Below are 26,476 nucleotides of genomic sequence, written 5' to 3' on the forward strand. Positions count from 1 at the left end.
CATCAATGAGATCCAGAAGACCTGACTTAATACGAGAAGGATGATGGATTAAGAAGTATTTTTTTTTATTTCATTTCAAAGGAGAGATAACTTCCCATTTATACACAACAATTGCACGAAGCCAAAAAACAGCTTCTGTACATTTACGCTTGTACCTTCCGAAAAGAGAAACGGCGGGGTGGGTAAAAAGAAGAAAGGTGAGGCTATCCCGTCTATCTATCTTCAGAACAACCACGTTTATATCTATCATACGATGCTTGTTTATGGCTGTTGTCGATTATGGTTCGTCAATGAGATGTCTTGTTGATGTATATACTCCTATATCCATATGGAGTATGTCGCTGTACTTCGGGATTGTGTAACGGGATGGTTCTTGATATAGACCTTGATCTTTGTACCCTGTATGACAACTCAGATCCGGTGTGACCAAGCTGGCATGAGCTGTTATATTCTCTATATATGTGGAATGCCTTGGAACAAAAGAAGATCATAGAGGTCAAGTCTGACAATAATCATCATACTGGTAGCAGATAGAAAGCAAACATAACCACTTCCTAACTACCTACGCAGTAACCAAATACTTTGAACCCTCAAACACAGCAACTACATAACACTGACACATAACTCTGTCCTGGTTGCTAACAGCCAAATATCACCGCATGAACCTCCCTGATTAGGGCTAGCGATAAGTTATCCAAACGTTACAAACGTAATCTATCAGCTCTCTTATCAGCTTATCAACCCACTATCCCAAAAACAGGCATTAACGTGACCAGTAAATCTCCCACTAACCCCGATAGAGCATAGCCAGATCTGTCACTGGCTGAGATTAGGGCTCGAGATCCACTTTTTAAAGCAGCAAGTCATCTAATCCCAAAACGGCATGTCCAAGCCCGATAGCGCAGATCCACCTGCGTGGCGCTTGACGAAAAAAAACAAAAAAAAGGATTTTGCGGGGAAGAAGCAAAAAAGAAAATAATGAAGCTTCTCTCCTAATATTATTTGATACGTAATATTATATGCCTCAGTTTCATCTATTCATAAACAGAAGCTGGGGTAAAAGTGGAAACTCTTGAGTCATCAAAGTCAATGATATGACAAATGCGCTGTGATTGGGGGTAATCTCCGAAGTAGGAAGGGCGGTTGATATTTGATTTGTCAATATCTGATATCTACGTTGGTAAAGGATACTAAGGAAGGCTTCGGGATATAGAACTTTGTGAGTGATAAGACCTCCTCTCTTTGCGTTGATGCTACAGTACTTGAGACTAATAAGGGAGGCAGATCAGCTGGGAGGATAAAATTCCTCTTCTATCATCCATCAGACTGCTTTGGCAGACAGACAACACCGAAGAAACTGAGGTGACAGAGAATGAGACACCCCTTAACACTATCAAACCGCATCATACTCCTCCTGTACTACCACCCCGACAATGGACACTGAACCCGAATCCCAAGCACCGCTCAAACCGAGCAACTCGGTCGACCAAAGCGTCCTCGATGCGCGCGACCTCGCAGCGCTGGGCCACGACCAAGCCCTAAGCCGCAAATTCGACATATGGAGTATGCTAGCCCTAGCGTTCTGTGTGTTGGGAACATGGTCAACGTTCGCACAGGATTTGGCTAGTGGACTTACAAACGGCGGGCCCGTGAGTATCCTCTGGGGTTTGTGTCTGGTCACGTTTTGTAACCTCTGCGTGGCGGTCTCCTTGGGGGAGTTGTGTAGTAGTATGCCCACTGCATTGGGGCAGGCATATTGGGTTCATCGGCTCTGGGAAGGGAAACGACTCGGGCGATTTGCTTCATACATGTGTGCATGGATTAATATGTTTGGATGGTGGACCCTAACCGCCTCTCAAATCGGGTTCATGACCAACTTCATGCTCGGAATGAAAGTCATGTTTGACAACAACTGGCCCGGCGCGAGTGAAGGTTGGGTTCAGTTCTTGGTATATCTCGGGATTACCTGTTTGTTTACGGTGATCAATCTCGTGGCGTGTCGAAAGGATAAATTCTTGCCTTACTTCAATGATTTTGTCGGTATATGGTTTTGTGGGCTGTTTGTTGTGTTTAGTCTTGCATTGCTGATTTCTGTCGGCACGAAACCGGACTTGTCTTTCCAACCTGCTTCGTTCGTGTTTGGGACATGGATTAATCAGACCGGTTGGAGTGATGGGGTTACTTGGTTTATCGGTTTGGTACAGGCAGCATACGGTCTAACGGCGTTCGACTCTGTGATTCATCTAGTTGAAGAGATTCCTGCTCCACGCCGAAACGCGCCTCGTGCGATTTATCTTGCTGTTGCATGCGGCGCTTTATCAGGGTTCATATTCATGCTCGTGTGTCTGTTCTGTATCCAGGACGTGGATGCAATCATCAACTCTGCTACTGGCCTCCCGTTCATGGACCTCGTCCAGAATGCCATCGGTACCAAAGGCGGAGTCGCGCTCATCGCTCTCTTCGAATTCAATGGTCTCGGTCAAGGCGTTAGTATAGCCACCACCGCCTCAAGGCTAACCTGGGGCTTTGCGCGTGATTCCGGTCTCCCCTTCAGCTCTTACTTTGCCCATATCGATCCAACATGGAAAGTCCCCGCACGGGCATTATGGTTACAAGGCATCCTAATCGGCCTCGTCGGAATTCTGTATTTGTTTGCAAACACTGTGCTCAACGCAATTCTGAGCGTGAGCACAATCGCCCTCACAATCTCGTACGGCATACCCATCTTCGCACTTTTGATTGTCGGTCGCGACAAATTACCCTCCGGAGGCACATTCCGTCTCGGCCGACGCCTAGGCCCCGTGGTGAATTGGATCAGTGTGATATATTGCTGTATCACAACTGTGTTCTTCTTCTTCCCTGGCTCACCAAACCCAGCTGCAAGCGATATGAATTATGCTATTGCTGTGTTTGGGGTTATGCTTGTTATTGCTGTGGGATTTTGGTTTATTAGAGGTCATAAGGATTATTTATTGACGGAGTCTTCGGCGGAGAGGTTGATGGAGGCGCAGAGGTTGGAGAATGAGGAGATTACTGTGGGTGTGCCACCGACTTCAGTTGGGGATAATGTGGATCGTAAGAACGGTGCCGTTGCTAAGTAATGACCAATCATTTATGTATATACCTTCTTGAGGAGTCTTTTCAATCTACCTGGGTAGTAACTTTGTACGTAGTTCGAATTGAGTTGCCTGCATGGATATCTATTCTAGGTAACTACATATCTACGGCGGAATTACGTACGGAAGTATTGAGATTCAATATTGATTGATTCAGTCGATAATACATCGTATAACACTGAGCAAGAGCAGAATTGATGTCTGAGTGGGAAAAAAAAGGCGACACAAAAGTCGTACAGACAGTCTGCATGTCAAAAAAAAAAAAACCAACCCACGCCAAAAAAAAATATGATAAATCCTTTCTTTCTGAAGATAGATGAAATGGATAGCAAAGAAGAAAGCAAGTCTCGCTAATGGTAAGAAATACAGGCTAAGAATAGGAAGAATATGAAGGTAAAAAGAATAGTCATGTCACGTCTCTAAATCTGGGCGATCTGTCGTCCGGTGTAATGATGATGATGCTGATGATGTATCGATTGTATATTTAATATTCGGGCATCCCGTTGTGTGTGTGAAAGTCAGGCATCCCGTTGGCCGATTGAAAGTCAGCCATGCCATTGACAGACTGGTAGTCGGGCATTCCATTGGTAGGTTGAAAGTCGGCCATCCCGTTGGACTGGTAGTTGTAAAACTCATTGTCAAAGCAATAGGGATTGAGGCTATCCTGACCCAACTGATCCAAGCTCATGTCGGCGCTTGGAGGTTGGGTTAACTCGTGAGCATTGGAAGTGTCAAGAGTCTGGTTAAAGGCAGAAAAGTCATCGATGGTCGCCTGAGGAACAGGATCCAAGCTGATGTTGTCGAGATCACCAGACGGGAAAAGTTGAAAGTCGGAATAGTCGTAACCAGACATCATTGGTGGATCGGCAAAGTTGAAGGGCTGGCCATTAGCCATGTTGGTGTAGCCATCCACGTAATTGCCCCGATAAATAACAGGCTCGTTTGCAGACATGTGCTGGTTGTAAGGAGAAGGCATATGACCGCTAGCGGGAGAAGGAAGCTCAGTGCTCAGACTAGAGACGGGAGTAGACATGGCCGGAGTGAGCGGCATGTTGGGAGTTGGTGGAGTAGTCTGATTGGGCGAGCTCTCAGACGCGGAGGTAGGAGTCTGTCCACGCTTGCCGTTCTTCTTGGATCGGACGTAGGTCCAGCCGTGAGCCTTTTCCATGTGCTGCTTGAGATTGCTTTCTCGCTTAGAGGTATAGGTACATGGACTAAACTTGCAGTTGTATGCTGGAGGGTTGACTGAGTGACGGTCGTTGACGTGACGATCGCGTTCCTTCTCCGTTGGCCAGCCAGTCTCATAATACTTGCAGTCTTCGACAGGACACTTCCAAGGACGCGAGTGTGTCTTTTCATGCTTGGTGAAATCACACGGACGTTTGAAGACCTTGTCGCAGTAGCTGCACTTCTTATTGATGTCCATGGGCGGCTCGTTCTTTTTCCTCCTGGCCATGGAGCGTTGCACATCGTCTTCTGGCTGCGCCTCGCCGTTGGAAGACTCGGCCAGCGAGTGCTTCACGGCGGGAGGATTCTTTCGTGTCTCATAGACAATGGTGGGATATGCCAATGCACGGGGATTAATAGGTAAAGGCATAGTTGCAGGCTGAGTCTTGTTCGAGACCTCCTCGATGCTGAGGTTGTCAAGAGTCAGAGGAGAACCCAAGCTGAGATGAATCAGTAAGACAATAACAACAGAAGAAGAAGAAAGCGGGGGGGCCGTACGGGGTGGTGCTACCGTTATTGCTCATGGAGCAGTTGTTGTTATTATTGTTACAGTGGGATTGGCAGGTGTTGAAGAGGAGGAAGGTACACTTTCCTCCATCCACGGGAAGGAAGTGGTATGTAACGGACTGTAACAGCTGCAGAAGGTAATTAATTGGGAAACCCATTTCGAAGGGAAGAGCGGAACGAAGTTAACAAATTCCAAACATTCAGTATATTATAAGAATGACTTCACGGAGAGTTGTACTGGAGAAGACAAGTGATTATCGAAAAGTTCTAAAGGGGACGAGGAGAAGTCATGGAGCCATTAAAAGTGCTGCCTAGCCACAACGTGACGACGACCAACAGGATAAGCAGTCTGATTGGCTCGCATTGCACCAGACCCACCCGGAACCCTCGCTGCCACGGCGCGATACGTGTTGGGTCTAAGCCTGTTCAGGACTAGACTCACGTGATAAGCGGACTTCCCAAGGATGAGGCTCAATTATTCTGTGGAACCTGATTTGCTGTATGCAACACGTCTTTCCCGATCAAGTCTAGTACTGGGTCTAGTCCCAGCCAGTGAGTCACAGTCATCCATTGTGAGTCATCCGGACATGCACGAACTATAACCGACGAATCAGCTGTGTCTGTTTCGATACGACTAAGCCGAATACAGAAAGCAGGGAGCTGTAATTACTACACGTATTGTTTCAGAGCCCACTTTCTCAGCTGATAACCAAGCCGGAGTCGTCGAACGGGTTAGGATAAAGTCACGTGCATCGGAATATCGCTTGCTACTCAACTTACTGCGTACACAGCCCCCCCCCCGGCTAGCCGCTTACGGACCCCGGCTTCATCCGTGTCCGACTTCCGATAACTCTTAACAATGGACAATTGACATTGTTGCGATGATATATCAATTGATTCGTGACCAACAATTGCGTCTCTTTTGCAGTAATCTAATCAATTGAGAATAAACATGGTATGAAGATATTCAACGGACCACAGGTCAATCGCACTCCATACCCCATACAGACATACAGATCCGTCCCAAAAATAGCAACGTCTCAGCCTTTGCAACTGACTAGTCCTCTTTTGGCGAGCGATCGATCACTGGCACGCTGCCTAGCCAATCGTAATCATGACTTCTTTCTACTGTTTCCTCAGGGAGATCGGTCAATTGTCCAATATTTTCCTATTCTGCCTAGTTAGTGCAACAGATGGTCTAGGCTGTCAAAGGTTCAACGAGTACCAGACTGCGGTAATGACAGTTCGCAACAAGAGTCACGATTGTGAGGTTTACTCCAGATGATATGAGTGGGTCTACGGAGTACCCTTGTGTTCCACTTTGAGCCTCAGCCCTCAGGCACCAGAATAAGAAACCTCAGGCACAAAGGCACGACTCTTCGATGGCCACTTCAGTGGAGGGAAAAATCAAAAGAACCATTGTAGCGGTATTCTTTAGCTGCCAGAGAACTATATAGAATATATCCAGTCTAGTGGTCATAACGAAAATAGCCCTAACTCCAAATACGGCAGGCAAAGACTTCTATTACCGAATGCGGCTAGCTGCACATATTCTAGCCCTAACCACTGGCTCAATGCTTATTTTCATCGCCTGGGGACTTTCGAGTCATCGCTTATAGTTGTTGAATCTCATTGGATATATCATATAAGCTAACAGTATTGTAAGTTAAGTCCCGAAATAAATAATCTTGCTCGGAACCCTTATATCATAACTCGCAGTAAGTAAACCACGACCTCGCAATAATACTCTTGTTGCGCTACTTCGCTTCACAGTCCCATCCCAAAGAAACAATAGCAGGTCCTCGAGACATCATGGAGCCTGACACTGATGACCACAAGTGGTGCATTTTGGAGGTCGTTTCTGTCCAGCCTTCACTACAGGTGGATTCTTCCTGCATTTGGCGCAACATGTATGGCCACAGTTGCTGCAGCTAGTTCCCTCACCGGGAATTTCAACAGGCGAGTTAATAGGACAACAATCATCAATCTGGTGGCCACAATTGGTGCAGAGAGGGCTATTCGCATATAGCGCAGGACCATCTTCACATTTGTGCTGTGCTCAATTTCTCAGCAAAAATGTGATCAGTGTTTTAAGACGTTATCAGCTGGGACGAAAATCTGGACTTACACAATAAAAGGTATGTCCGGATCTTGACATGTCGCTTAGCTGGGGGATGAATGCAGGTAGTGCCTTTAGAGACTGTCAGTATTCCATTTGTCTTATCACGGTTTTTAGGACTTCAACGTACAATCGAGTATTGGCGATACCTGTTATTTGAGTCGAAAAGGTATTTTTCAAGGTTTTCTCTTATTTATCGCCGTTCCTGCTAATTAAAATTCCCGAATCTCATTTAACCTAGGATCCAACCATCCTTATATACTTTTTTGCCGACTTAAAGCCTTTCCTAATGCCTCGATCATCTGAGTACGTATCAATAGACTTGCTATCAATCAAAGCTTGCAATCAACACACACAAGTGGCTTCAAGCAATCAATTCGTACCTAAATATCCAACACACAAATCGAATTCATGAAGTTATCCCCACATTTAGATTCAGCCCGACCCCGAATCCAACCGAAAGAAGGCCGAATTTACTTCTTCCCAGATATCGCAAGAAATGCAACATTGTAGCACATATCGATAATATAAAAAAAAATTCCTTTGCCAATGTTTGGAGACTGTTATTATCAGATGACCAACATCAAACGCCATGCAGCATGTAAGAAATCATCCTAGGCTTCAGATGCGCAAAACCCTTGTCCTCCGACTGGATCCCGCATATCGAAATAGTTGCTTAGAGAAAAGAGAAAAAAGCAATGTGTAGTGTGCTAAGCGCGCTGTCAGTTGGGAATGCAAGCAATAAAAAAGATATTACCGTGCCACGTTACTATTGCAAGAAAAAAAGGCTGTAGGGTGTTGAGATTTTGACTGATGTGATAATGGAAATGACACACGTTGATTTTGATAAAAAGAGAAAGATATTTAATCATTGCCGAAGATTCGTGGGACGAGAACGTATGCAAGAGATATGACATGCTGCCCAACTCTCCTGTACTTTGTGTCAAGTGGTCAGGAGATAGAATGAATATGCAGTCTGTCAATAGATTTACAGGCAGCTGAAGCATATGAATCCCTGCATGCCTTTATTTTTACATTCGGTTGGCTTACCTAGATATTGATGTTTTGATCTCAACGGTCACCCATCAGCTCACAGATTTTGATTAGAGATCCCAGTAGATAGAAGAACTATTGGTGGATCCCAAGGGTACATATCTCGTTCTTCCGCCTATAGCGCTGGGTATAGACAATAAACATGATTAATAATAATATCTCTTCTTCCTGGCAAATTTTAGATTTCTGGATTAGGAAAGAACTAGCCTGTTTGCCTACCTACCTAGGCAGGTAGACTCTCGAGATCCTCGATCTTGCATCGCTCGAGGTTGATTGATAGTAGCAACGAAACATTGACCTGGTATATAATCTAACAGGGAACCTCAATCTCGATTCGTTCAGAACGTAACTATTTCTTATCTTCATTCTTCACCGCTAGATTGAGCAAATGCGTCCTAATATTTGACTGGTAGTTACTTTCACTTGTCCTGATGGCCGACATACCCCCCGACATCAAGGTTAACAAAATATCGTACCTATACGCAATCTACCACCAGAGCTTGAAGTCACACGACTTCATGAAGAAGTCGGACACTCCTTCCACGCTCTCCAATTCGATGTCTTTTGCTTAAAGAGATACTATTGATCCAATGTATGTTATCAGACGCTTCCTACAATGTTATTGTGTCATTTCTCACCACAATTTCTAAGAATATGCCGAAGATCGGATAATGTTTTGTCACTATTCAGGCTGCGGTTGCAGATTCACAGCGTCACGATGCATTTCGATAGTCTTTCTGGAAGGTTGAAATGGAATGGCGTGGATGCCCAATATCATTCACCCATTTCGCCATGTTGTTACAATTTCAGGTCTTACTTAGATCTTGGGACGAATGAGGATGGGTATCTCTCTCCTACAGACTTTGAATTCAAGGGTGCAGAGCTCACCGCCGCCTCTACGAGGGAAATAATCTGGTAAATGACGCTTGACTGCCCTGCAAGACATCCGCGTTGATTCCTCTTGGGAATATAAATGGTTACTCTTTTAGGGTTTAAGAAAATCCGTGACGTCGTTGGGGAGATAAGATTGAAAATAGATTAAAACATATCGAGAGGAAATACATATCTAGGTGGGTTTGAGATGTTCGTAGGCTAGTGAGATTATCACTATTCGCACCGCGGAAGATACCAATTGCACCTGGGCATATTTGTAAGGTTTGTGATGATTCCTGGGCATATATCAAGTCGATAGGTTGAATGATTGGATATATCATTATAAGCTAGGCGGTAGGACACAAGACTTGGTAAGGAGCCTCCCACAAAGTTACTGTACGACAAAAGGAACTGTATCTGACTACCCCTCGAAGCGCTGCTTCCCAAGTTCCTGCTTCTTCAAGTTAATCTCTTCTAGGAAGAGGGATGTCACCAACCCCAGTCCGCTCAGCCCAGTCATGGTATAAAAGATTGTCCGGAAACACTTCAGATAGACTCTCAAGACCTGATCTAGCGTCGTTAGAGGGACGTCTAAAGACCTCAACTGATCAATAAAATTGACAGCATTGGATGCGTCCTTCAACGGCCCCAGAGCTCCGGTCAGCTCAACTGTGGTATCAGAAATGGACGTTGAGAAGACACTATTGAAAATCGCAGAAGAGATAGTAAGACCAATAAGACCACCAAACATGCGAATGGAGAGAAATTGTCCGATAACCAAACCTGTGTCGTCTACGTTCTTGACGCTCGCTTGTATGGGAAGGATGTTTAGACGTAGTAACGCAACGCCTTGTCCCCAAAGGATAGGAAGTCCATAACGCATGGATGAGGAAGGTCCCACATCATATAAGGCTAGTAGGCCCGTTCCCAGCGTAAGGATGGCCCATGAAAGTCGTAGAATCCATACGTATCCTCCAAATAACGGTACCATCATCATTGAGATGGCTGCAAATACCACGCTGATAATGGAGGTAGGCAACAAGGAAACAGCGGAAGAGATTGCAGTCTCGAGCTTGACAGCTTGATAAAGTAAGGGTAGGTATTGTAGTAGAGAGATCAAAAGGATGCCGTGAATGAAGCCTCCCAGTAGCGTGACATTTCCGGTCTTGGAGTGAAAGAGGCGATGGGGAATAATCGGTGCTGTAGGCTTTGCTTCATAGAAGACAAAGATAACAATAACTGCAGCTCCTAATAGCATTGGAAGGAGAGTCTGCCAAGCGGCCCAGGGATACAACGAGCCCGCCCAACTGAGTGGCACCACAAAAGCTGTGATTCCAATAACCACGAGAGCCATGCCGATCCAGTCGACACGACTCAAATTTCTAACAAGTGTTGTATCGAGAGGAACAGGTCGAAGCTTGAGGAAGAAAAAGAGCAATGGCATTCCGACTCCTAGAAACGGTAGGTTGATCCACCCAACCCATCTCCAGGTAGCGTATGTCGAAAAAAGCGCACCAACTGTGGGTCCCATAATATTTCCGACAGCTGACGGAATGGACATCAAGCCAATATATGTCGAGCGTTCTTCTAGCGTCGTCATATCGGCAAGTATGACCTCTGCCAGAACATCAATTCCTCCCCCGCCGAGGCCTTGGAGTACTCGTCCGACGATGATGAAATTCATATGTTGTGCTGTTGCAAAGACAATAGAACCAATGAAGAACAATCCCATGGATGCGTATAAAGGGGGCTTTCGACCAAAGACATTGGAAATACTGGCCCATACTGGCTGCATGACCAAACCACAAAGGGTGTAGGCTAGACTTGCCCAGAAGGACTCTAAGCTCGATCCTTTCAAGTCAGCAGCTATAGTCTAGTAATCAGGTCAGTACGTAAAGACATGGGTACAATGGAGGTGAGACTTACTGGAAGGGCAATGCCTAAGCATGTTGCATCCAGCTGGAAGACAAACAGAGTCGCCGCAAGCCCTATGAAGGCGAATTTAAAGGACCATGACTTTTTCGGTGCTCGACCAGACGTATCAGCATTAACTTGCTCTTCAGAAGCGGGAAGCTCTGCAATAAGTATATTCTTTTCACCCTCGATTTTTTCCGGGGAATCCAGGCTATGTTCTAGGTCCATTTCTTCTGGGCTTGCAGATATGGAAATTTCCGGACCTGGCCTGAAGGGAGTCTCTGAATGGGCCATTCTGGTGTAAGAGCTCTAATATCGACCAGTTTACCAATTGCTCAAACCGATATAATGATTTTCTTGCGGTTGCGTAGAAGAGGAGTCAGATCTGTGGGTTGTTCGGGGCCGACAGAGCTCTTTTTAAGAGAAGCCATACTGCTACTGGGGTCGCAATTAGCGAGCCTGTCAGCTTGCACGAATAGCATTTGTAGAAGCTATGTTGGTGAGATGGATAGTTTCTCCTTGTAAATATGGGGAAGGACGCAAAATCGCTAGATGTATATATACGCCATACCGAATAGAGCTGAGCCAGTCACGTGTAATGATGAGGCTAGTACACTTATGTGCTAGCGGGAAGCAACCAACGGACCTCGGCTGGCACCGGTCGCACATCCGAAGCCGTGGGTCGCGCTTACTGGGCGACTGCGGAGTTACCGTTCCAATGCGCTTGCTTCATCGAGCTGCAACTTCTGGCTTGTTCTATGCAAATGGTTAATGAACTTTGTGTTATTGCGCACTTTGACTGACTATGATAGTATCAGAGATTTCCTGCCTCGAACTTTTCTTGTCTGCAAATTCATTGCGTTGAGACAGCTCCACCATGGCAGCAGAAGCCGTCTCCGCGGCTCCTGTTCACAAACGCCGCAGAGCTCTGAGGAAACGTATACGAGCGCAATCTCCCATATCAGGTCGTTTACTGCTCGACAATCATCTCCGTGGAGATGTCGCCGTGTTGTCTGACGACCTTGTTACGGATTTGTTTCCCGACGTCAATTTGACAGGTTAGAAATATGCCCTGGTAGCGTTCACATGATAGCTCGCTGACCACCTACAGAAGCTGGACTAAACAAAGATCCAAATCAAGTGACTCTATACATTGCAATTTCTCCATACACACCACAATACCTCTCTATAGACGATGTCCCATGGACTATTATACCAGCCCGAGTACAACCCACCGAGCGGTCGCAAGTCGCTCCAATTTCGCATTCCACCGTGCTCTTCCCGGCCTCGGCAAACTATCTGCAGTCATTCTTCCAGACCTTGGGTAAGCTCGATCCTACACGCCATATCATACAATCGTCACGACCGTTGGAAATACGAGTGCTAGATGTCTCTCCACTTCATCTTGAAACTATCTACGTTAGGGTGGAGAGAAATCTATTGCGAAACCTGGATGACGTGCAAAGCAGGTTTGGTGGAGGTTTCAATGTCCAGGCACAAGGGAACAATGGATCATGGCCCCGAGGTGGCAAGACAATGGAGGTCAAGCGGTATACGAAGAAAGCGGCCGCTGAAGCCGAAGAACGACTGACCGCTGCAGTGCGCGAGGCTCTATCAAACCAGAAGGTTGTCCATGTCGGAGACATCCTGCCACTGCCATTACCTGCGCATCCAATCACTCATGTTCCCCCTCCTCCGGCAAAAATTACTTTCTGCGAACCGGTTGCGCAGGGTTTATTACTACCTTCAACGAAGATTGTACTCGTGCAATCTCGTCCTCATGGTGCTCGCCCTAATAAGGGATACACACTGACAGGACCAAATTTGCTGAAAGGCGCGGTAGAAGAAGAGGCAGATGATACTTCAAACGAGCAATTTTATTCAGCAGCTGAAGATCGCGCTCTAGAAAGTAGCACGGAAATGGAAAGCACCACTCCACCGGATGACTCTGAGACAGACCTGTCTGCGGCCAGCGATCATGATTCTTCAGATGACTCTCTCGACGATATGATTTCATTAACGGCTCCTCAGCTACCGCAACAGCCCTCAGGTGTTATGTCGGCTATGTCTTCTATAACTCCGCGCCCTGGTGGTCGCCGCATGGATGGTACAAACACACCAGGCTCAGTTATATCAACCTTTACGTCTGGCACTGCCCGACCTGGGCGCATGGGGGGTAAAACGTTCAAAGCTGAAGGTCTTTTGAACCGAGTTCTAGTAGACTTGTTACATCCAAAACCTAAGGAGGATGATGATACAGACGCATTTGTCTATGTTGACGTGAATACACTGGTCAAAGTCGGCTGTTTTTCTGGTGACTGGGTTCGCATTGAGGGCACGGAGGAGCCATCAACAAACCCTTTCGCGTCTTTGGCAATTGGAAGCTTGAGCCTGGGCGAGGAAGATTCTGGCAATTGGCGAGCTGTTCGTGTATACGGAATAGCCGGCTTACCATCACCAAAACCGCGGTACGCAGTTGGTGGATCTTCAGATCGACGATCGAGTATTTCCCAGCTACCAGGGCAGCGACTGACGCCGTCAGTTTTCGTGCCACCCATACTTCTCAGCAATCTCGACAACCCAAAATATGTGAAACTTTCCCCTCTACCGTTTGCATCAACTCATGGCTCCGCTCGACCAGGCGTGCACCAACCTTCCAAGGCAGGCTCTAACAAATCCCCACCGGTTGCTAAGGAAGTCACTCTCTTGAAAATTTCTACTCCATTATCCACTGACCGAGCGATTCAGCCAGCACTATTTGCTGGACTGCGCCGCTATTTCGAGTCCAAGAGACGACTTGTCAAGAGCGGTGACCTTGTCGGAATCAGCGTAGATGAAGGATTGGGTAGAGTTGTTTACTCCGCGGCGAAAACCTCCGAAGGCGGGAATGCTGAGGATGACTTGACATCGAAGCTTGGTTTTGTTCCTGAAACGGCCCCCGAGGAGAGTGGTGCGTCGCGCAAAGTTGGTGTTGCTTGGTTCAAAGTTGGACAAGTGATCGCACCGCCTCCTGAAGAACAAGATGGAGAGGATCAATGGGGCGGTGTGGCGCTAATAGATTCATCGAGTACACGAATGGCACAGGCTGGTAGCCTAATTAGCAGAGTGCCAGGGACCTTGAAAAGTGGATGGGAATACTGGCAGGGAGTTAAACGTCTGCCTAGAGCATATAGTGATGTGCCTCAATCGCATGGTATAATCACAGAGCTACCGAAATTCTTTACATCTCCAATTCAAAACAGAGTCAGAGAGTTGATTACTGCTGCGACGAGTCCTCGCGCTGTGCAGCTGGGGATGCCCCCAGTTGTTATTTTGCTGACATCAACTCAAAGACATATTGGAAAGACAACGTTGGCTACGCGCGCATGCGCGGAGATTGGCCTCCATGCATTTACTTTGGATGCGTACGACATACTTACTGAAGGCGGAGCCAACGGCGGCGACGTCAAAACCGAGGCGTATATGAAAGCACGGGCGGACAGAGCGTTTGCTTGTGGTCCCAACTCTACAGCTTTGATTATCCAACACATTGACGTGCTTACGGCCGACAGAATCGTAACGGCTATGAAGGAGATTGTTGCAGAATCCCGTGTGATCATTGCAACTACGACTGATGTGGATAAAATACCTGAAGGAATCAGGAGTCTTTTCACGCACGAACTGGAAATGACTGCGCCTGAAGAGAAGGAGCGAGAAGGTATATTGCATAATGCAGTTATTGATCTTAGTATTAAGATCGCCCCAGATGTCGACCTTGCAGCTGTTGCTGTAAAGACGGCTGCGCTTGTGGCTGGTGACTTGGTGGATGTTGTTGAACGCGCGTCTCTCGCAAAGCTTGATCGTCTCGAAAAACTCACTCGAGTGGCGAATGGTGCAGTGACTCTGCGCGACGTACAGTTGGCTGGTGGCGATGCTGCACGATGCGTGACCAAAGCCGATTTCGATCTGGCTGTCGACGCAGCAAGAAAGAATTTTGCAGACTCAATTGGAGCGCCTAAGATTCCCAACGTTACTTGGGATGACGTTGGTGGTCTTAGCAATGTCAAAGATGCTGTCATGGAAACCATACAACTCCCTCTTGAACGGCCAGAATTGTTTGCCAAGGGTATGAAGAAGCGAAGCGGAATATTGTTCTACGGACCTCCTGGAACTGGCAAAACTCTGCTTGCCAAGGCTATTGCAACCGAGTTCTCATTGAATTTCTTCTCTGTCAAAGGACCAGAATTGCTTAATATGTACATTGGTGAATCCGAGGCGAATGTCCGAAGAGTGTTTCAGCGAGCTCGTGATGCACGCCCCTGTGTGGTGTTCTTTGACGAGTTGGATTCGGTGGCACCTAAAAGAGGAAACCAAGGTGACAGCGGTGGTGTTATGGACCGAATTGTTAGTCAGCTTCTTGCAGAGTTGGATGGCATGAGTGGCGGGGATGAAAATGGCGGTGGTGTCTTTGTTATTGGAGCTACCAATCGGCCGGATCTACTAGATGCTGCTTTATTACGTCCTGGTCGATTCGACAAGATGATTTATTTGGGTATCTCGGATACGCATGATAAACAGACGAAAATTTTGGAGGCTTTGACCCGGAAGTTTGCTCTTCATCCCGACGTTTCTCTCTCGCGCGTTGCGCAGCGGTTACCATTTACGTATACAGGCGCCGACTTGTACGCCCTCTGCTCTGATGCAATGCTCAAGGCCATTACCCGGCAAGCAACTGCTGTTGACGAGAAGATTAAGGCATTGCCTGGTGGACCAGTTAGTACTGCATATTATTTCGACCATCTTGCTACACCGGAGGATATAGCTGTTATGGTGACGGAAGACGACTTTGTGAATGCTCAGAATGAGCTTGTCGCTAGTGTTAGGTCAGCTCGATGTTCTTCTGCTTTACTATTCTTGATTAAGCTGACAATAAACAGTGCCAAGGAACTCGAGCATTTCGAGCGTATCCGTCAATCATTCGAATCGTCTACTACAAAAGAGGCGGAGTCATCACAACCTCGCACGATCGCTGACGCGATTGAGGGTCTTAGCCCTGGAGGTGAGATTGTCGCAAATGGCGACAGCAATCATGCTCACAGGGGTATGAATAGACAACCAAGCAACAATATCAAGGGCAAGAGTGGTCGCATAGTATCAGGCAGCGGCAAGGGGAAGAGCAAGCCAATTATCAACGGAGGAGACTCCGATTCCTCTTTCGATGGATACCAGCCTAGCCTACGAAGTGAAAGCACACAGTCGCAAAATTACGATCTTGGCGAAGAGGCAGATGTGGACGGCATGGAAGACGGAGATGCGGATGATTATATCGTGAAGACAGATCATTTGCCGTCTCAAATTGACGATGTGGATTGATACCATTGCGTTAGAATCCTTGCATATATGTAGTATATAGTCATACATATCAATTCTCTTATAAAACTGATAACTGATAACGATTCTTCCATCCTTCTGGAAGGCCTCGGCTGACGGACAAAAGGGGAGAACTCGCGATGATTGGATGTGGCGGTCACAGAGTGGACGCCACCAGCCGCCCCCACAAAGCCTAATTGGTCGATCTGTCTTGTTGGTCCGAGGCTTGTTTTATCCCTCAATAAAGGAACAATGGCATTTGAGAAAATTTTTGTGGGTTTAGGATTATGGAATCGCCGACTCGGTGGCACCGGATGTGCGGAGCTTGCGATTGGTTCATGGCGCCGAATAGACGCCTTGTCATAGCTGATCGTCAATCGTCGTTTCTTGGCTGGAGAGGCCGAAGGAGATGTGATTCGTTTCCCCGCGGTGTATCATCAGGTCTGACCGTTGAGGGATTCCAAGGTTCTCCTTGATGTCTGTCCATTGTTGAGGACTGGTTGAACTGTGTTGAGTGGACAGGGTATGCTCCTGTCTCGACGCTTTCCGGGCCTCAACTCGTTGAGAAAGCATAATGAGCATTGAGTAGGCATGTCAGTGAACTATAGAGTACATCAACGGAGTCCTCCATGCGGAGTATTCGCAGTTTCAGATAATGTACAAGTATTACAGCACACAATGACAAACATCAGACTCCACCGGCAGCAATCATGTGGATCAAGAACCACTTTTTTCTCCATGGGACGAACGAAAAAGGTGTACATTCAATTGATAAGAAAGTTCAAGGGATACGGATACGAAGACGATAGTAATGGCAAATGGCAGGTGATTTTCGAAAGGATCCGGGATGTGCACCATGCGATGCGGAGAACGGACCGCGAGTTTCTGTATGACCGTGTATGTAGTTATGTAGTTATAACTATGTCACTTACCTAAGTATCTAGGGAAGGATTACGTTCTGTCCGGATCTGCATGAATAGCTCGATCTAGGTGCTAGTCTTTAACTCAGCTTGTCTTGCCTTTTGTTTTCCTCAGACTTGATTTCTTTTCATTTTCATACTGTACAATCTCAGTCTATCCTCATCTATTCGCCGTCGATTCGACAACGCCAACATGCCGCCCCGACATACAGATGATGACGCGCAACTAGCGGCCATGGGCCACAAGGCCGAATTGCAACGAAATTATTCCATGTTGTTAGTACAGACCCATACTACCTAGACACGTGGATTTGCTAATGGATCCGGCCGGCGGATGGATAGGTCGATGCTGGGTCTTGCTTTTGCGATTTTGAACGTATGTCTCTGTCTTTGCCCGGATTTTTTGATACAGCAAGCTAATACAATGGGCTGTTGCAGTCATGGACTGCGCTGTCGGCTAGTATGTCGTTGAGTCTGCCGTCCGGAGGTAGCACGAGCGTTGTCTGGGGTGAGATCTTTCTTTTCTAATTGTTGATGAAATAGTTGCTGATTTTTTTTTTTCCCGAATTGAATAGGCCTGATTACGGCTGGTATCTGCAATTTGTGTATTGCTGCATCGCTCGCCGAGTTTCTGTCCATGTACCCTACGTGAGTGTCGAAATGTCTACATGTGCGAAGGGGTTCCTCGGGTCTAATGAGTTTCTATATTAGTGCCGGAGGTCAATATCATTGGGTTGCTGGTAAGTTTCCTTAGCGGAAGAATGAGTTTGGTTGACATGGTCAAAACTAACGGGTATATAGTCAGTAAGTACACTCCGACTTCAGATCTAATCGATCAAGTACTGATCTTTAAAGTTTCATGGCCGAAATGGGTTCCGGTCTTGTCTTGGATTACCGGTTGGGTCAATGTTGCCGGATGGGTATGTCATGCTACAGCCATTTGGGGATGAAGTTGACTGACAAGAATAGATTGCCCTCGTCGCTACAGCCGGTCTTTTGGCAAGTCAACTTATTCTCGGGGTAATTTCGTTGATGAATCCGGTATGTAATTGCATAATCAGAGAAGAGCTATGTTATTAGTCTGACTGGAAGGTCTAGGACTACGTCTCCGAACGATGGCATCAATTCCTCATCTATATTGGCTATAACATTGCCGCATTCATTATCAATGCATTCATGAACTCTGTCCTGCCTATGGTAACACGAGCTGCGTGTATGTATTTCATTGATGGTCTACATGAGTCATACTGATTATTATGATAGTCATTTGGTCCATTACCGGCTTCGTGATTGTTTCGATTACGGTCTTGGCTTGTTCTTCGCCCAACTTCAATTCTGGAGAGTAAGTTTTCTTATCAGTTTGACCGGAATTGGCGATCGTTTGACTGATGGTTTGTGATAGCTTCGTCTTTCGTGAATTTTTGAATGAGACTGGCTGGCCGGATGGCATTGCCTGGTTGCTCGGAGTATGTCTCATCTGTGACTGGATGATAAGACGCGATATTGACGAATATAGTTGCTCCAAGGTGGACTCGGTGTTACTGGATATGTAAGAGTGTCTAGCCCATTACCCTAGACTTCATACTAATGAAATATTTAGGACGCGGTTGCTCACATGATAGAAGGTGAGACTTGACAGAAATGTGCCTTCATCGATGCGTTTTCTGACATGAATAGAAATCCCCAATGCTGCTATTGAAGGCCCCAAGATCATGCTCTATTGCGTATGCATTGGCACATTCACAGGCACAGTCTTCCTCGTCGTACTACTCTTCGTACCGGGTAACATCGATGATATCATTTCCTCCTCGGCCGGCCCCTTGCTACAGATTCTCGATAACGCAACTAAGAACCACGCAGGGGCTATCTGTCTTTTAATGTAAGTCATTTAACACACTTCTAAGGGGATTGGCATGCTAATGAGGTCTAGGGTTCCATTAGTTTGTCTGCTATTTGCGGCTATCACCATCATGACTACGTCCAGCCGTATGGTGTATGCCTTTGCTCGTGATGGAGGTTTACCTGCATCTCGCTTTTTTGCTCGTGTTCACAAGAGGTTGAATGTACCTTTGAATGCGTTGTATTTGACTACTAGCCTGGTTATCATTTTTGGTCTTATTTTCCTCGGATCTTCTAGGTATGTACCCATTTCATTCCAGGCTAGGGAAAGAAAACGACTGTTCTGATTGTTGAATAGTGCATTTAATGCAATCATCTCTGCATCTGTCGTGGCCCTTGACGTCTCTTACGGCATGCCCATCGCGATCAATGTTATCCGTGGTCGAAAGATGATTACAGAGAGTCCGTGGAAGATGCCTGAGCCTCTTGCATGGGCTGCCAATATTGTGAGATTCATCTCGTATTCTACCCTATGGCATTTGCTAACTCTGCTATAGATTTCGCTTGTATACATCATCCTCACAACAGTCCTCTTCCTCTTCCCACCCGAGTTACCAGTCACGCCTAGTAACATGAGTACGTCCACTTTATCCCATGATTCTGGGTTACCACCATCTAACATATTGTCAACTAGACTACTGCGTCGTCGCTTTCGGCATCGTGTTAATCATCTCTCTGTTTCAATGGGTAATTGACGGAAGAAAGAACTTCATCGGACCGCGCATCAATCTCGATGAATTGAGTCAGGGAGTCACTATTGGGCAGGTATCTCTTGAGCAGCAGGATTATACCGATGAGACGAGTAAAAAGGTTGCTGTGATGCAGTCTTAATCGTCTGGTGGGGTTGGAACTGACTGAACATGTATATAAGAGTCTACCTAGGTAACTAGGTAGTCAGTGTATAGTCCAAAAGAAATATGAAAGGATAACTGTCAAACCTTTATTCGCCTCAAATCCTAAGTCAAGCTTATATGCCTCAGAAAAGGCAATTATCTAGTAAGTTGCCCCAAGAGCCAGCAGATCATGAAATCCGAAATAGAAGAAGAAATCCTATGAGGAATAATCAGTCAAAATAACCATGAACATGGAAATTTGTATGGACAGGAGCTCGGCAATCTGAATCGCTAGCTTTGACCCGCGACGTCATGATTCATGAGCTTAAATGTCTCGCTTGCAACCCCCTTCATTAGCACCCTTCAACTTGATACGAAGAAACAAGCTACAGCCGTATTAATCGCACATGATTTACAACTCGAGACATATATACATATCCTAAACGAGATCATGAAGGAAGAAGAATTCCTAAACTCCATTGAAGACTTGACGGGACGAGTTGCAATCGTAACTGGGTAAGGCACCGATGGTTGCGACGTGAACCTGAAAATGACTAACATCTGGACTTGAATCAATGATGAAGAGGCGCAAAAGGAATTGGCCTCGAGACAAGTGTATATCTAGCCCTGAAGGGCGCTACAGTCTACATCGCTGCTCGCGGGAGCAAAGGTACGTATGCCGGTATAGAGGATGTGCGCAACAGATTGAAGAGTGTAGTTGGTGATGAGAGTCTCGGCTCAAAGATTAAATATCATAACCTGGATCTGGGATCGATGCAAAATGCCTGGAACTCAGCGCGAGAGTTCGCGCGGATCGAGAGTCAATTGGATATATTAGTTTGCAATGCGGGAGTGTCCATGACAACGATGCAGGAATTGTCGCCGGACGGGTTTGATACAATGTTCGCCGTGAATCATCTAGGACATTTTGCGTTTACAACTGGATTGTTAGGTGATGTTTCCCCTGGCTGATAGCGAGCGACGTCCCTCCGACTGACAAGCATAGATCTGATCAAACAAACCTCCAAAACAACTCAAGACAGTCGGATTGTCTTCACAAACTCCAACGCCTACAAACTAGCCAGTCCCCTAGACTACGAAAAACTCACAACACTCATCCCAAACGACGGCCAAACGTTCAAGGATGCGTCGAACGCATTCAAACGTTACGCCGACTCCAAACTAGCCGCATTATACGGCGTGCTCGAACTAACCCATCGTTTGCGACAACAATTCGGTCTTACAAACATCTACATAAATAGCTGCCACCCCGGAAATGCAATCGGCACAACCCTAGGAGCAGGCCATCAAAAGGCCGTCCACCCGATATTGGAGAAAGTCGTTCGCGCGGGATTACAGGTTACGATTGGGAATTCGACGGCGGACTCGGCGAAGACGCAGGTATACCTCGCTGGAAGTCGATATATAAAGGATCACGATACGTACGGGGCGTTTTGGGAGCCGAGTTTCTCTTGGATTGCGAAAGCGTATAAAGGGTGTGCGGGAGAGGAGTATACGGAATTGGCGAGGGATGAGGTTGAAAGGAAAAAATTGTGGGATGTCACGGTAGAGGCGTTCAAAAAGGCGGTTGGCGAGGATGAGATTGGTTCTGTTGATATTGTGAAGGGCTTGATTGCATAGTACTTGGATTTCAATGAAAGCACAATTCTAAGTCGTCTGTCAAAAGTCCCTTGCTTAGTCATTAGTTGACATGTCACGTGTCTAAATTTTGATATCCGAAATTCACTCCGCAACTTTTCTGTAGCCAGAAGTTAAGAAAATCAATTCTCGCGCAACAACCGAATTTAATTCGAAAGTGAGCAGTACATTTTAAAGTACTGTTTCTCCTGCCATTAGAGCAGTGATCAATAAAAATGATCTGCCAACGCTGTCGAACCTCTCTCCTTTCTCGTGTCCCTGTTCAACAACATAGCGTTCGTACACCTTCATCATGCGTTTCCATCGCCTTCAATACCCAGTCTCGGTTCGCGAGTACCGATACTCCCAAAATCCCCGCTATGCCCCCTCCACCAGCTCCTAGACAACCCGGCGCTGGATCGGTCAGTATCCCATCCGCCATATCATCTGCGACACCAGGCGTCTCTCAACCGTTGAGTACGCCTACAGACGGTATCCCGAAGCCTCCCAAGTGGGTCAACCCCGGAAAAGGAGCAACTTCGGATGATGCAGCAGCAGCTACAGGTCCTACTCATGAACCTAGTAGTTGCGTGGCTGGTACGCCCTTGAAGGGTCTTAATTATATGAAGGGGAAACCGGATATTGTTGCATTGGAGGATCACGAGTATCCGGATTGGTTGTGGACTTTGCTTGATGATAAGGCTAAGAAGAGCAATGAAACCGGTGGTGTTGATGTTGCCTGTACGTCTCCTCCGTTTGAGTCCTTGTTTAATTGGCTAACCTGATTTCTGTGAAAACAGCCCTGAACAAAAAACAACGAAAGCGCTACGAGAAGAAAATGGCTGCATTGGCAGCTACTCAACCCCGCAAGATCCCTTTGCACGAACAAGCTACGGATATTATCCCTGCCGATTACAATGCCGAGCGAGACGGACCACGAGACATCATCGCTGAAGCAGCGGTTAGTATTGAGAAGACGGAGCAGATTACCAAGAGTGCACGGGAGGCAAGAAGGAAAGGAATTCGCGAGTCTAATTTTTTGCGCGGTTTGTAAGATTATTTCGACATCATGTGCTGGTTGGTTGGCATTATATATCGACCGGTTGTATATTATTACATTATAAATTATTGGGCTTTGGTCAGAAGTTGTCGCTTTTTTTTTTACAAATATATGAATTCGAAGGATCGATTGACTATATCTTCGGAATCGACCACTCCTTAGTCTCACCCTGCTTATTCAAAAACTCCTGCGACGCTTCCCAATGTTTTCTTAACGAGCCGTTCCCAGCGTCGATAACTATCTCAAAAAATTCAGGTGCCGATCTCTCGATCCACGCCAAATGGACCGCGAGCATTACATCTGCGAATCCCGGCTTCTCCCCTTCCAAGAAGACGCCTTTATTCTCTCCTCCCGCGGCCAACACCTCATCAAATACCGCGAGTTCCTTCTTCGTCTCTGCCACAATCTGATCTACTTTTTCTTTAGTCTTGGGTTTCAGATCCGCTAGGTGTTGGATATGCGGAAACTCTTTCTGGAACCCGGGGACTCGGGTCCTATCAAAATACTCCGAGCCTCTCTCGTCCAGGATTTCTGCTATACCGGGCCATAGGATAGTTGCGCTTTTCCTTATAGCCGGAGTGAGAAGATTATCCACTGCAAGCGCCAATGCAACACTGGTTTGGCCGTGGGGGAAGACAGAAGGGTACGCTGGTGCTGGGAATGCTTTGTCTAGGTGTAATGCGATTGGTAAGGAGTCATGCATAGCTCCATGTGGGTTGAATTTAATGGAGGCCTTGTGTATGATAGCAGGCAGCGTGTAGAGGATTGGAGTTCCCTCTTCAGGGGTTGGGGGGATCTCGAGGCCCTTGCTTAGAGGGGCAATGTCCGGATAGGAGATAAAGGATTGAGTGTAGGGGATTCCTTTGATGTTGAGCACAGCGCGAGTTTTGAGGGTATTCGGGGACCATGATTTGCGGGGACCTGGATACTGCTTAGAAAGTGCACGCAGACAACTTATGATTAGGACTTCATACCCTCAAGCACGGAAGTAATGTCAAAGAAATGTACAGGTTCAGTTTTTTCTGCCATTTTGTTTGTTTGGAATTGTTTCTGAATCAATTGGATTCAGTCTCACCGAGGGGAATTGAGGGATACTTGCCGATATTAAATACTTATCCTGTATTAAGCGGGGGTTTCCAAGATTCTTCCTGTCTCAAAATAGAGGGGCATATTCAGCCAATCATTTGATATAGCATAGAACAGGATTAATAATGTAGCAGATAAGGTAGAAAGATAACTTCATTTGTTTTGACAATCGAATTAGAGAACGTTGAGATATATGGAACAAACCCTATTCGGAATTGTCAAATAGCCAGCCTCGGCCTTTTAAGATTTGAGAATCTCGAATCATTGGATCACACAACATACTTGAAAGTATACTGCAAATCTTGATAAAGCTCCTTCTTATTCGAGGTATAATCACGACCCGAATGAGCGCCAGAGTTACTGGTATGGTCTTAATCTATTTCCTCAGTCGACTGTCTGGACATGGTAAACTGTAGCCTCAACTCTTAAGTCAAGAATGCTTATCAGAGCTAAATATACCCCATACTTCCCCTATATAACTAGCCCAATTAGGTATATACTCTGGCCAAAGCTCAATCTCACGATGTTCAGGTTATTTGGCAGCCGTGACTATCACGAAGCATGTCGCCTTAGCCGGTCGTCTGAACGGCGAATTACCACTAGGGTATGAGGTGACGCTGCCAACGTCGACAATAAGCGAATCTCATACAGAGAATAGACGCCTGATAAGGCATTAAGGTGGAAGAGCACGGAAAGGAAAGAACAATAAAGAGACTCAGCCTACTAGACGTGCACTTTATTATCCTAATTGAAGCAGTGTTTTTTTTGTATCAGCTATTGTTGCCCTTTAGCATTTCCGGATATTCTGCTCTGTGGTGGTCTTTCCGACCGAAAGACACACTGCCCGTTCTCAATTGCGCTTCGTCTTGACTGCAGACCTACCTGTTCTCCAAATCGTCTCCCCGTCAGTACTTTTGCCCGATTCGAAAGGCACACTATAATCTGGTGCAGTCGGTAGGTCTGGCCATGTAAGTCGCTTCGGTGCGTTGAGATATCGTTCCATGTCCCCATCAGAGTTTTGTATTGCTACCAATTCGTTCAAAAAGTTGCGGAAAGTCGATACGTGGAGGTCCAGGTCACGATTACAAGGCCACTCTGACATACTCTGCACCATGTCTATATTCCGATCCCAGTGGGGAATTTCTGAAAAATGTGTATCGTTCGTGATGAGTTCATATAGTATGAAGACAACACCATTCACGTCGTCTCGGCCATCCTCTCGACCTTTTTCCCCACATGAAGCCCCAATAAAAGTCGAAAAGAAGGAGCTTGTGCGTTTTGGGATCAATCACTAGATTTCGGGGTGCAATGTCTTGGTGCATTATCCCCAGCTCCAGATCCAGGAAATCCACGAGCTGAGTAAGCTGCTTCAGCCACTCAAATAGGAACGGTACATCTGGATTCTCGAGATTTCCGCCTGGGATGTACTTTGTTGTGAGCCCAATTACCCTAGACTTCACATCCTCGAGGACAATAGGGTCGGATGGTACTATATTTGGATGTGGTGGTAGATTCTTAAGAAGATTCATTTCGTTTCAGACCATCTCTAGCCTCCGAGTCTTTGCAATAGGGTTGAATTTGAAGGCAACCTTTGAAAATGCCAAGATTCGTCTTCATATGAAGAAAGGTCGACTCCTGGTCCAAGACGATCCGGCTCCTGCAGTTTGGAGTACTGTATTAGACGGCAATCAGATAGCGACACAACAGTCGAAAAGGGATGATACGCAAGGAACATATATTGTAGTTAGCTAGCTTCGTATGCGGATATTCTTAGGGTTATCGGTGATTAGCCCTATATTGCCTTTGTTCCGCGGATAGTATCAGATAGCCTGGGTCACAGTCATGCAAGGAACGTTGGAAAACCCTCGTTCAAATTGTTAGTGGAATAGGAATCAATATTAGAGCCTTTTCAATCGCAGGAGGTTCGTGGATATGAATACGAAGACCCAGGACGTATACTGGGGCGAGAGATCCAGATACCTACTGCAAGTGCAAATTATCCAGAGGAAATATCCACGACGCAGTTTGCATGAATAGAAAAACTTTCGCGAATTCGATTCTAAGAATCTCTCTCTTCTATTCTGGAGATCGACGAAGGAGCAAGTTTCTGTATGAAGAGGGATATTATTTCCGGATCAATAAAGTAGTCCTTCAGGATGCAAAAAAAAAGTGCCGATAGAAGGAGGTTTGGAGAGGACCTCCTGAATTCGTCCATGCGCTTTTGGAGGCGATGCAGTTAGTTTCTTCTGTCGTCTTGAATAATTGATACTGTTAAGCCTTTTCCCGGCATTAATCGGAAGTTGGTGCATCAATAGGCGAGCCGGACCATGAAAATCTCGTTTAAGAGCCTCCCATTTCACTAGTTGAACAATAAGGAGAATAAAAAGAAGTACATGTACTTACTTTTGCTCTCAGATATGTCCAAAAGCCCCATAATTTCGAATTGAGCTGCAGACCCATGACTAAGACTCTGTAACCAATCCCACTGCGCCACATGTAGCTATACGGACTACATGAATGATGGTGATGCTCTTTCAATAGTCTAAGAGCTGCATGAATAATAGATGAGATTTCTGGCTAGATGAGATGCAGGGTCTCAAGGCAAGATGAGATCCTTGATACAGTACCCTAAATAGGATAAAAGGCCCTCGAGAGAATTGCCTATCTTGGTATAGGTAGTAATATTGATGTTGTGTTAGGGTTCAGGGTTTCTGTGTTGGCAGCCTATCACATGGAAAAACCAATCATACTTGATCGATTGGTTTCTTCACCGGGTAAATTGAACGACTCCTCCTTCCCACGTACGTAGTAATAAGAGAAACCCCCATTGAGAGGTTCGGACAGGGGTCTTCATATGTGAATGCGTACTAGATTGAGTGGCT

The 26,476-nt window shown here is 46.2% G+C and overlaps 9 protein-coding genes across 9 annotated transcripts; 5 read left to right on the forward strand and 4 right to left on the reverse strand.

Moving 5' to 3' along the window:
* Nucleotides 1-1,053: 1,053 nt before the first annotated feature.
* On the forward strand, nucleotides 1,054-3,158 carry TSTA_003520 (amino acid permease family protein, putative). Its single transcript, XM_002487903.1, has 3 exons — nucleotides 1,054-1,219; nucleotides 1,285-1,949; nucleotides 2,007-3,158. The coding sequence occupies exons 2-3, from the start codon at nucleotides 1,434-1,436 to the stop codon at nucleotides 3,099-3,101; spliced, it is 1,611 nt and encodes a 536-aa protein (XP_002487948.1). The 5' UTR covers nucleotides 1,054-1,219; nucleotides 1,285-1,433; the 3' UTR covers nucleotides 3,102-3,158.
* A 91-nt stretch (nucleotides 3,159-3,249) lies between these two features.
* On the reverse strand, nucleotides 3,250-5,088 carry TSTA_003530 (C2H2 transcription factor (Ace1), putative). Its single transcript, XM_002487904.1, has 2 exons — nucleotides 4,842-5,088; nucleotides 3,250-4,783 (listed from the first exon to the last, which is right to left on the reverse strand). Exons 1-2 carry the CDS (start codon nucleotides 5,006-5,008, stop codon nucleotides 3,601-3,603), a joined length of 1,350 nt encoding a protein of 449 aa, XP_002487949.1. The 5' UTR covers nucleotides 5,009-5,088; the 3' UTR covers nucleotides 3,250-3,600.
* A 4,127-nt stretch (nucleotides 5,089-9,215) lies between these two features.
* TSTA_003540 (MFS transporter, putative) lies at nucleotides 9,216-11,103 on the reverse strand (the record flags this gene model as incomplete). Its single annotated transcript, XM_002487905.1, has 2 exons — nucleotides 9,216-10,768; nucleotides 10,822-11,103. The coding sequence occupies 2 exons, from the start codon at nucleotides 11,101-11,103 to the stop codon at nucleotides 9,317-9,319; spliced, it is 1,734 nt and encodes a 577-aa protein (XP_002487950.1). The 3' UTR covers nucleotides 9,216-9,316.
* A 583-nt stretch (nucleotides 11,104-11,686) lies between these two features.
* On the forward strand, nucleotides 11,687-16,223 carry TSTA_003550 (peroxisome biosynthesis protein (PAS8/Peroxin-6), putative; the record flags this gene model as incomplete). Its single annotated transcript, XM_002487906.1, has 3 exons — nucleotides 11,687-11,867; nucleotides 11,921-15,671; nucleotides 15,726-16,223. The coding sequence occupies 3 exons, from the start codon at nucleotides 11,687-11,689 to the stop codon at nucleotides 16,159-16,161; spliced, it is 4,368 nt and encodes a 1,455-aa protein (XP_002487951.1). The 3' UTR covers nucleotides 16,162-16,223.
* An 877-nt stretch (nucleotides 16,224-17,100) lies between these two features.
* On the forward strand, nucleotides 17,101-19,911 carry TSTA_003560 (GABA permease GabA). The gene is made up of 17 exons (XM_002487907.1): nucleotides 17,101-17,354; nucleotides 17,421-17,454; nucleotides 17,517-17,586; nucleotides 17,654-17,726; nucleotides 17,790-17,818; nucleotides 17,934-17,998; nucleotides 18,048-18,119; nucleotides 18,177-18,291; nucleotides 18,342-18,420; nucleotides 18,481-18,544; nucleotides 18,595-18,627; nucleotides 18,679-18,703; nucleotides 18,756-18,957; nucleotides 19,009-19,215; nucleotides 19,276-19,423; nucleotides 19,475-19,553; nucleotides 19,612-19,911. The coding sequence occupies exons 1-17, from the start codon at nucleotides 17,272-17,274 to the stop codon at nucleotides 19,806-19,808; spliced, it is 1,575 nt and encodes a 524-aa protein (XP_002487952.1). The 5' UTR covers nucleotides 17,101-17,271; the 3' UTR covers nucleotides 19,809-19,911.
* A 218-nt stretch (nucleotides 19,912-20,129) lies between these two features.
* Nucleotides 20,130-21,473, forward strand: TSTA_003570 (short chain type dehydrogenase, putative; the record flags this gene model as incomplete). The annotated part of the gene is made up of 3 exons (XM_002487908.1): nucleotides 20,130-20,326; nucleotides 20,395-20,762; nucleotides 20,817-21,473. The coding sequence occupies 3 exons, from the start codon at nucleotides 20,130-20,132 to the stop codon at nucleotides 21,449-21,451; spliced, it is 1,200 nt and encodes a 399-aa protein (XP_002487953.1). The 3' UTR covers nucleotides 21,452-21,473.
* Nucleotides 21,474-21,555: 82 nt separating this feature from the next.
* Nucleotides 21,556-23,428, forward strand: TSTA_003580 (uncharacterized protein). The gene is made up of 2 exons (XM_002487909.1): nucleotides 21,556-22,189; nucleotides 22,249-23,428. The coding sequence occupies exons 1-2, from the start codon at nucleotides 21,685-21,687 to the stop codon at nucleotides 22,500-22,502; spliced, it is 759 nt and encodes a 252-aa protein (XP_002487954.1). The 5' UTR covers nucleotides 21,556-21,684; the 3' UTR covers nucleotides 22,503-23,428.
* Nucleotides 22,180-23,584, reverse strand: TSTA_003590 (glutathione S-transferase, putative). Its single transcript, XM_002487910.1, has 2 exons — nucleotides 23,483-23,584; nucleotides 22,180-23,429 (listed from the first exon to the last, which is right to left on the reverse strand). The coding sequence occupies exons 1-2, from the start codon at nucleotides 23,535-23,537 to the stop codon at nucleotides 22,642-22,644; spliced, it is 843 nt and encodes a 280-aa protein (XP_002487955.1). The 5' UTR covers nucleotides 23,538-23,584; the 3' UTR covers nucleotides 22,180-22,641.
* An 860-nt stretch (nucleotides 23,585-24,444) lies between these two features.
* TSTA_003600 (uncharacterized protein) lies at nucleotides 24,445-25,409 on the reverse strand (the record flags this gene model as incomplete). Its single annotated transcript, XM_002487911.1, has 3 exons — nucleotides 25,136-25,409; nucleotides 24,796-25,083; nucleotides 24,445-24,737 (listed from the first exon to the last, which is right to left on the reverse strand). Exons 1-3 carry the CDS (start codon nucleotides 25,209-25,211, stop codon nucleotides 24,445-24,447), a joined length of 657 nt encoding a protein of 218 aa, XP_002487956.1. The 5' UTR covers nucleotides 25,212-25,409.
* Between the last annotated feature and the right edge of the window lie 1,067 nt (nucleotides 25,410-26,476).

This window comes from Talaromyces stipitatus, genomic scaffold (genome assembly GCF_000003125.1).
Source record: "Talaromyces stipitatus ATCC 10500 scf_1105507295517 genomic scaffold, whole genome shotgun sequence".
NCBI classification, from domain to species: domain Eukaryota; kingdom Fungi; phylum Ascomycota; class Eurotiomycetes; order Eurotiales; family Trichocomaceae; genus Talaromyces; species Talaromyces stipitatus.

What these genes read in the sequence shown, in the direction of transcription:
- TSTA_003530 (XM_002487904.1), bottom strand. Translation starts at nt 5,008, where the DNA reads ATGGGTTTCCCAATTAATTACCTTCTGCAGCTGTTACAGTCCGTTACA. An exon ending in AATAACGGTAGCACCACCCC is followed by an intron (nt 4,784 to 4,841) that starts GTACGGCCCCCC and finishes GATTCATCTCAG; the next exon opens with CTTGGGTTCTCCTCTGACTC.
- TSTA_003560 (XM_002487907.1), top strand. Translation starts at nt 17,272, where the DNA reads ATGCCGCCCCGACATACAGATGATGACGCGCAACTAGCGGCCATGGGC. An exon ending in CAACGAAATTATTCCATGTT is followed by an intron (nt 17,355 to 17,420) that starts GTTAGTACAGAC and finishes GCGGATGGATAG; the next exon opens with GTCGATGCTGGGTCTTGCTT. An exon ending in ATTTTCCTCGGATCTTCTAG is followed by an intron (nt 19,216 to 19,275) that starts GTATGTACCCAT and finishes ATTGTTGAATAG; the next exon opens with TGCATTTAATGCAATCATCT.
- TSTA_003520 (XM_002487903.1), top strand. Translation starts at nt 1,434, where the DNA reads ATGGACACTGAACCCGAATCCCAAGCACCGCTCAAACCGAGCAACTCG. An exon ending in AAGGTTGGGTTCAGTTCTTG is followed by an intron (nt 1,950 to 2,006) that starts GTATATCTCGGG and finishes GCGTGTCGAAAG; the next exon opens with GATAAATTCTTGCCTTACTT.
- TSTA_003590 (XM_002487910.1), bottom strand. Translation starts at nt 23,537, where the DNA reads ATGGCAGAAAAAACTGAACCTGTACATTTCTTTGACATTACTTCCGTG. An exon ending in CATTACTTCCGTGCTTGAGG is followed by an intron (nt 23,430 to 23,482) that starts GTATGAAGTCCT and finishes AGCAGTATCCAG; the next exon opens with GTCCCCGCAAATCATGGTCC.
- TSTA_003580 (XM_002487909.1), top strand. Translation starts at nt 21,685, where the DNA reads ATGATCTGCCAACGCTGTCGAACCTCTCTCCTTTCTCGTGTCCCTGTT. An exon ending in CGGTGGTGTTGATGTTGCCT is followed by an intron (nt 22,190 to 22,248) that starts GTACGTCTCCTC and finishes CTGTGAAAACAG; the next exon opens with CCCTGAACAAAAAACAACGA.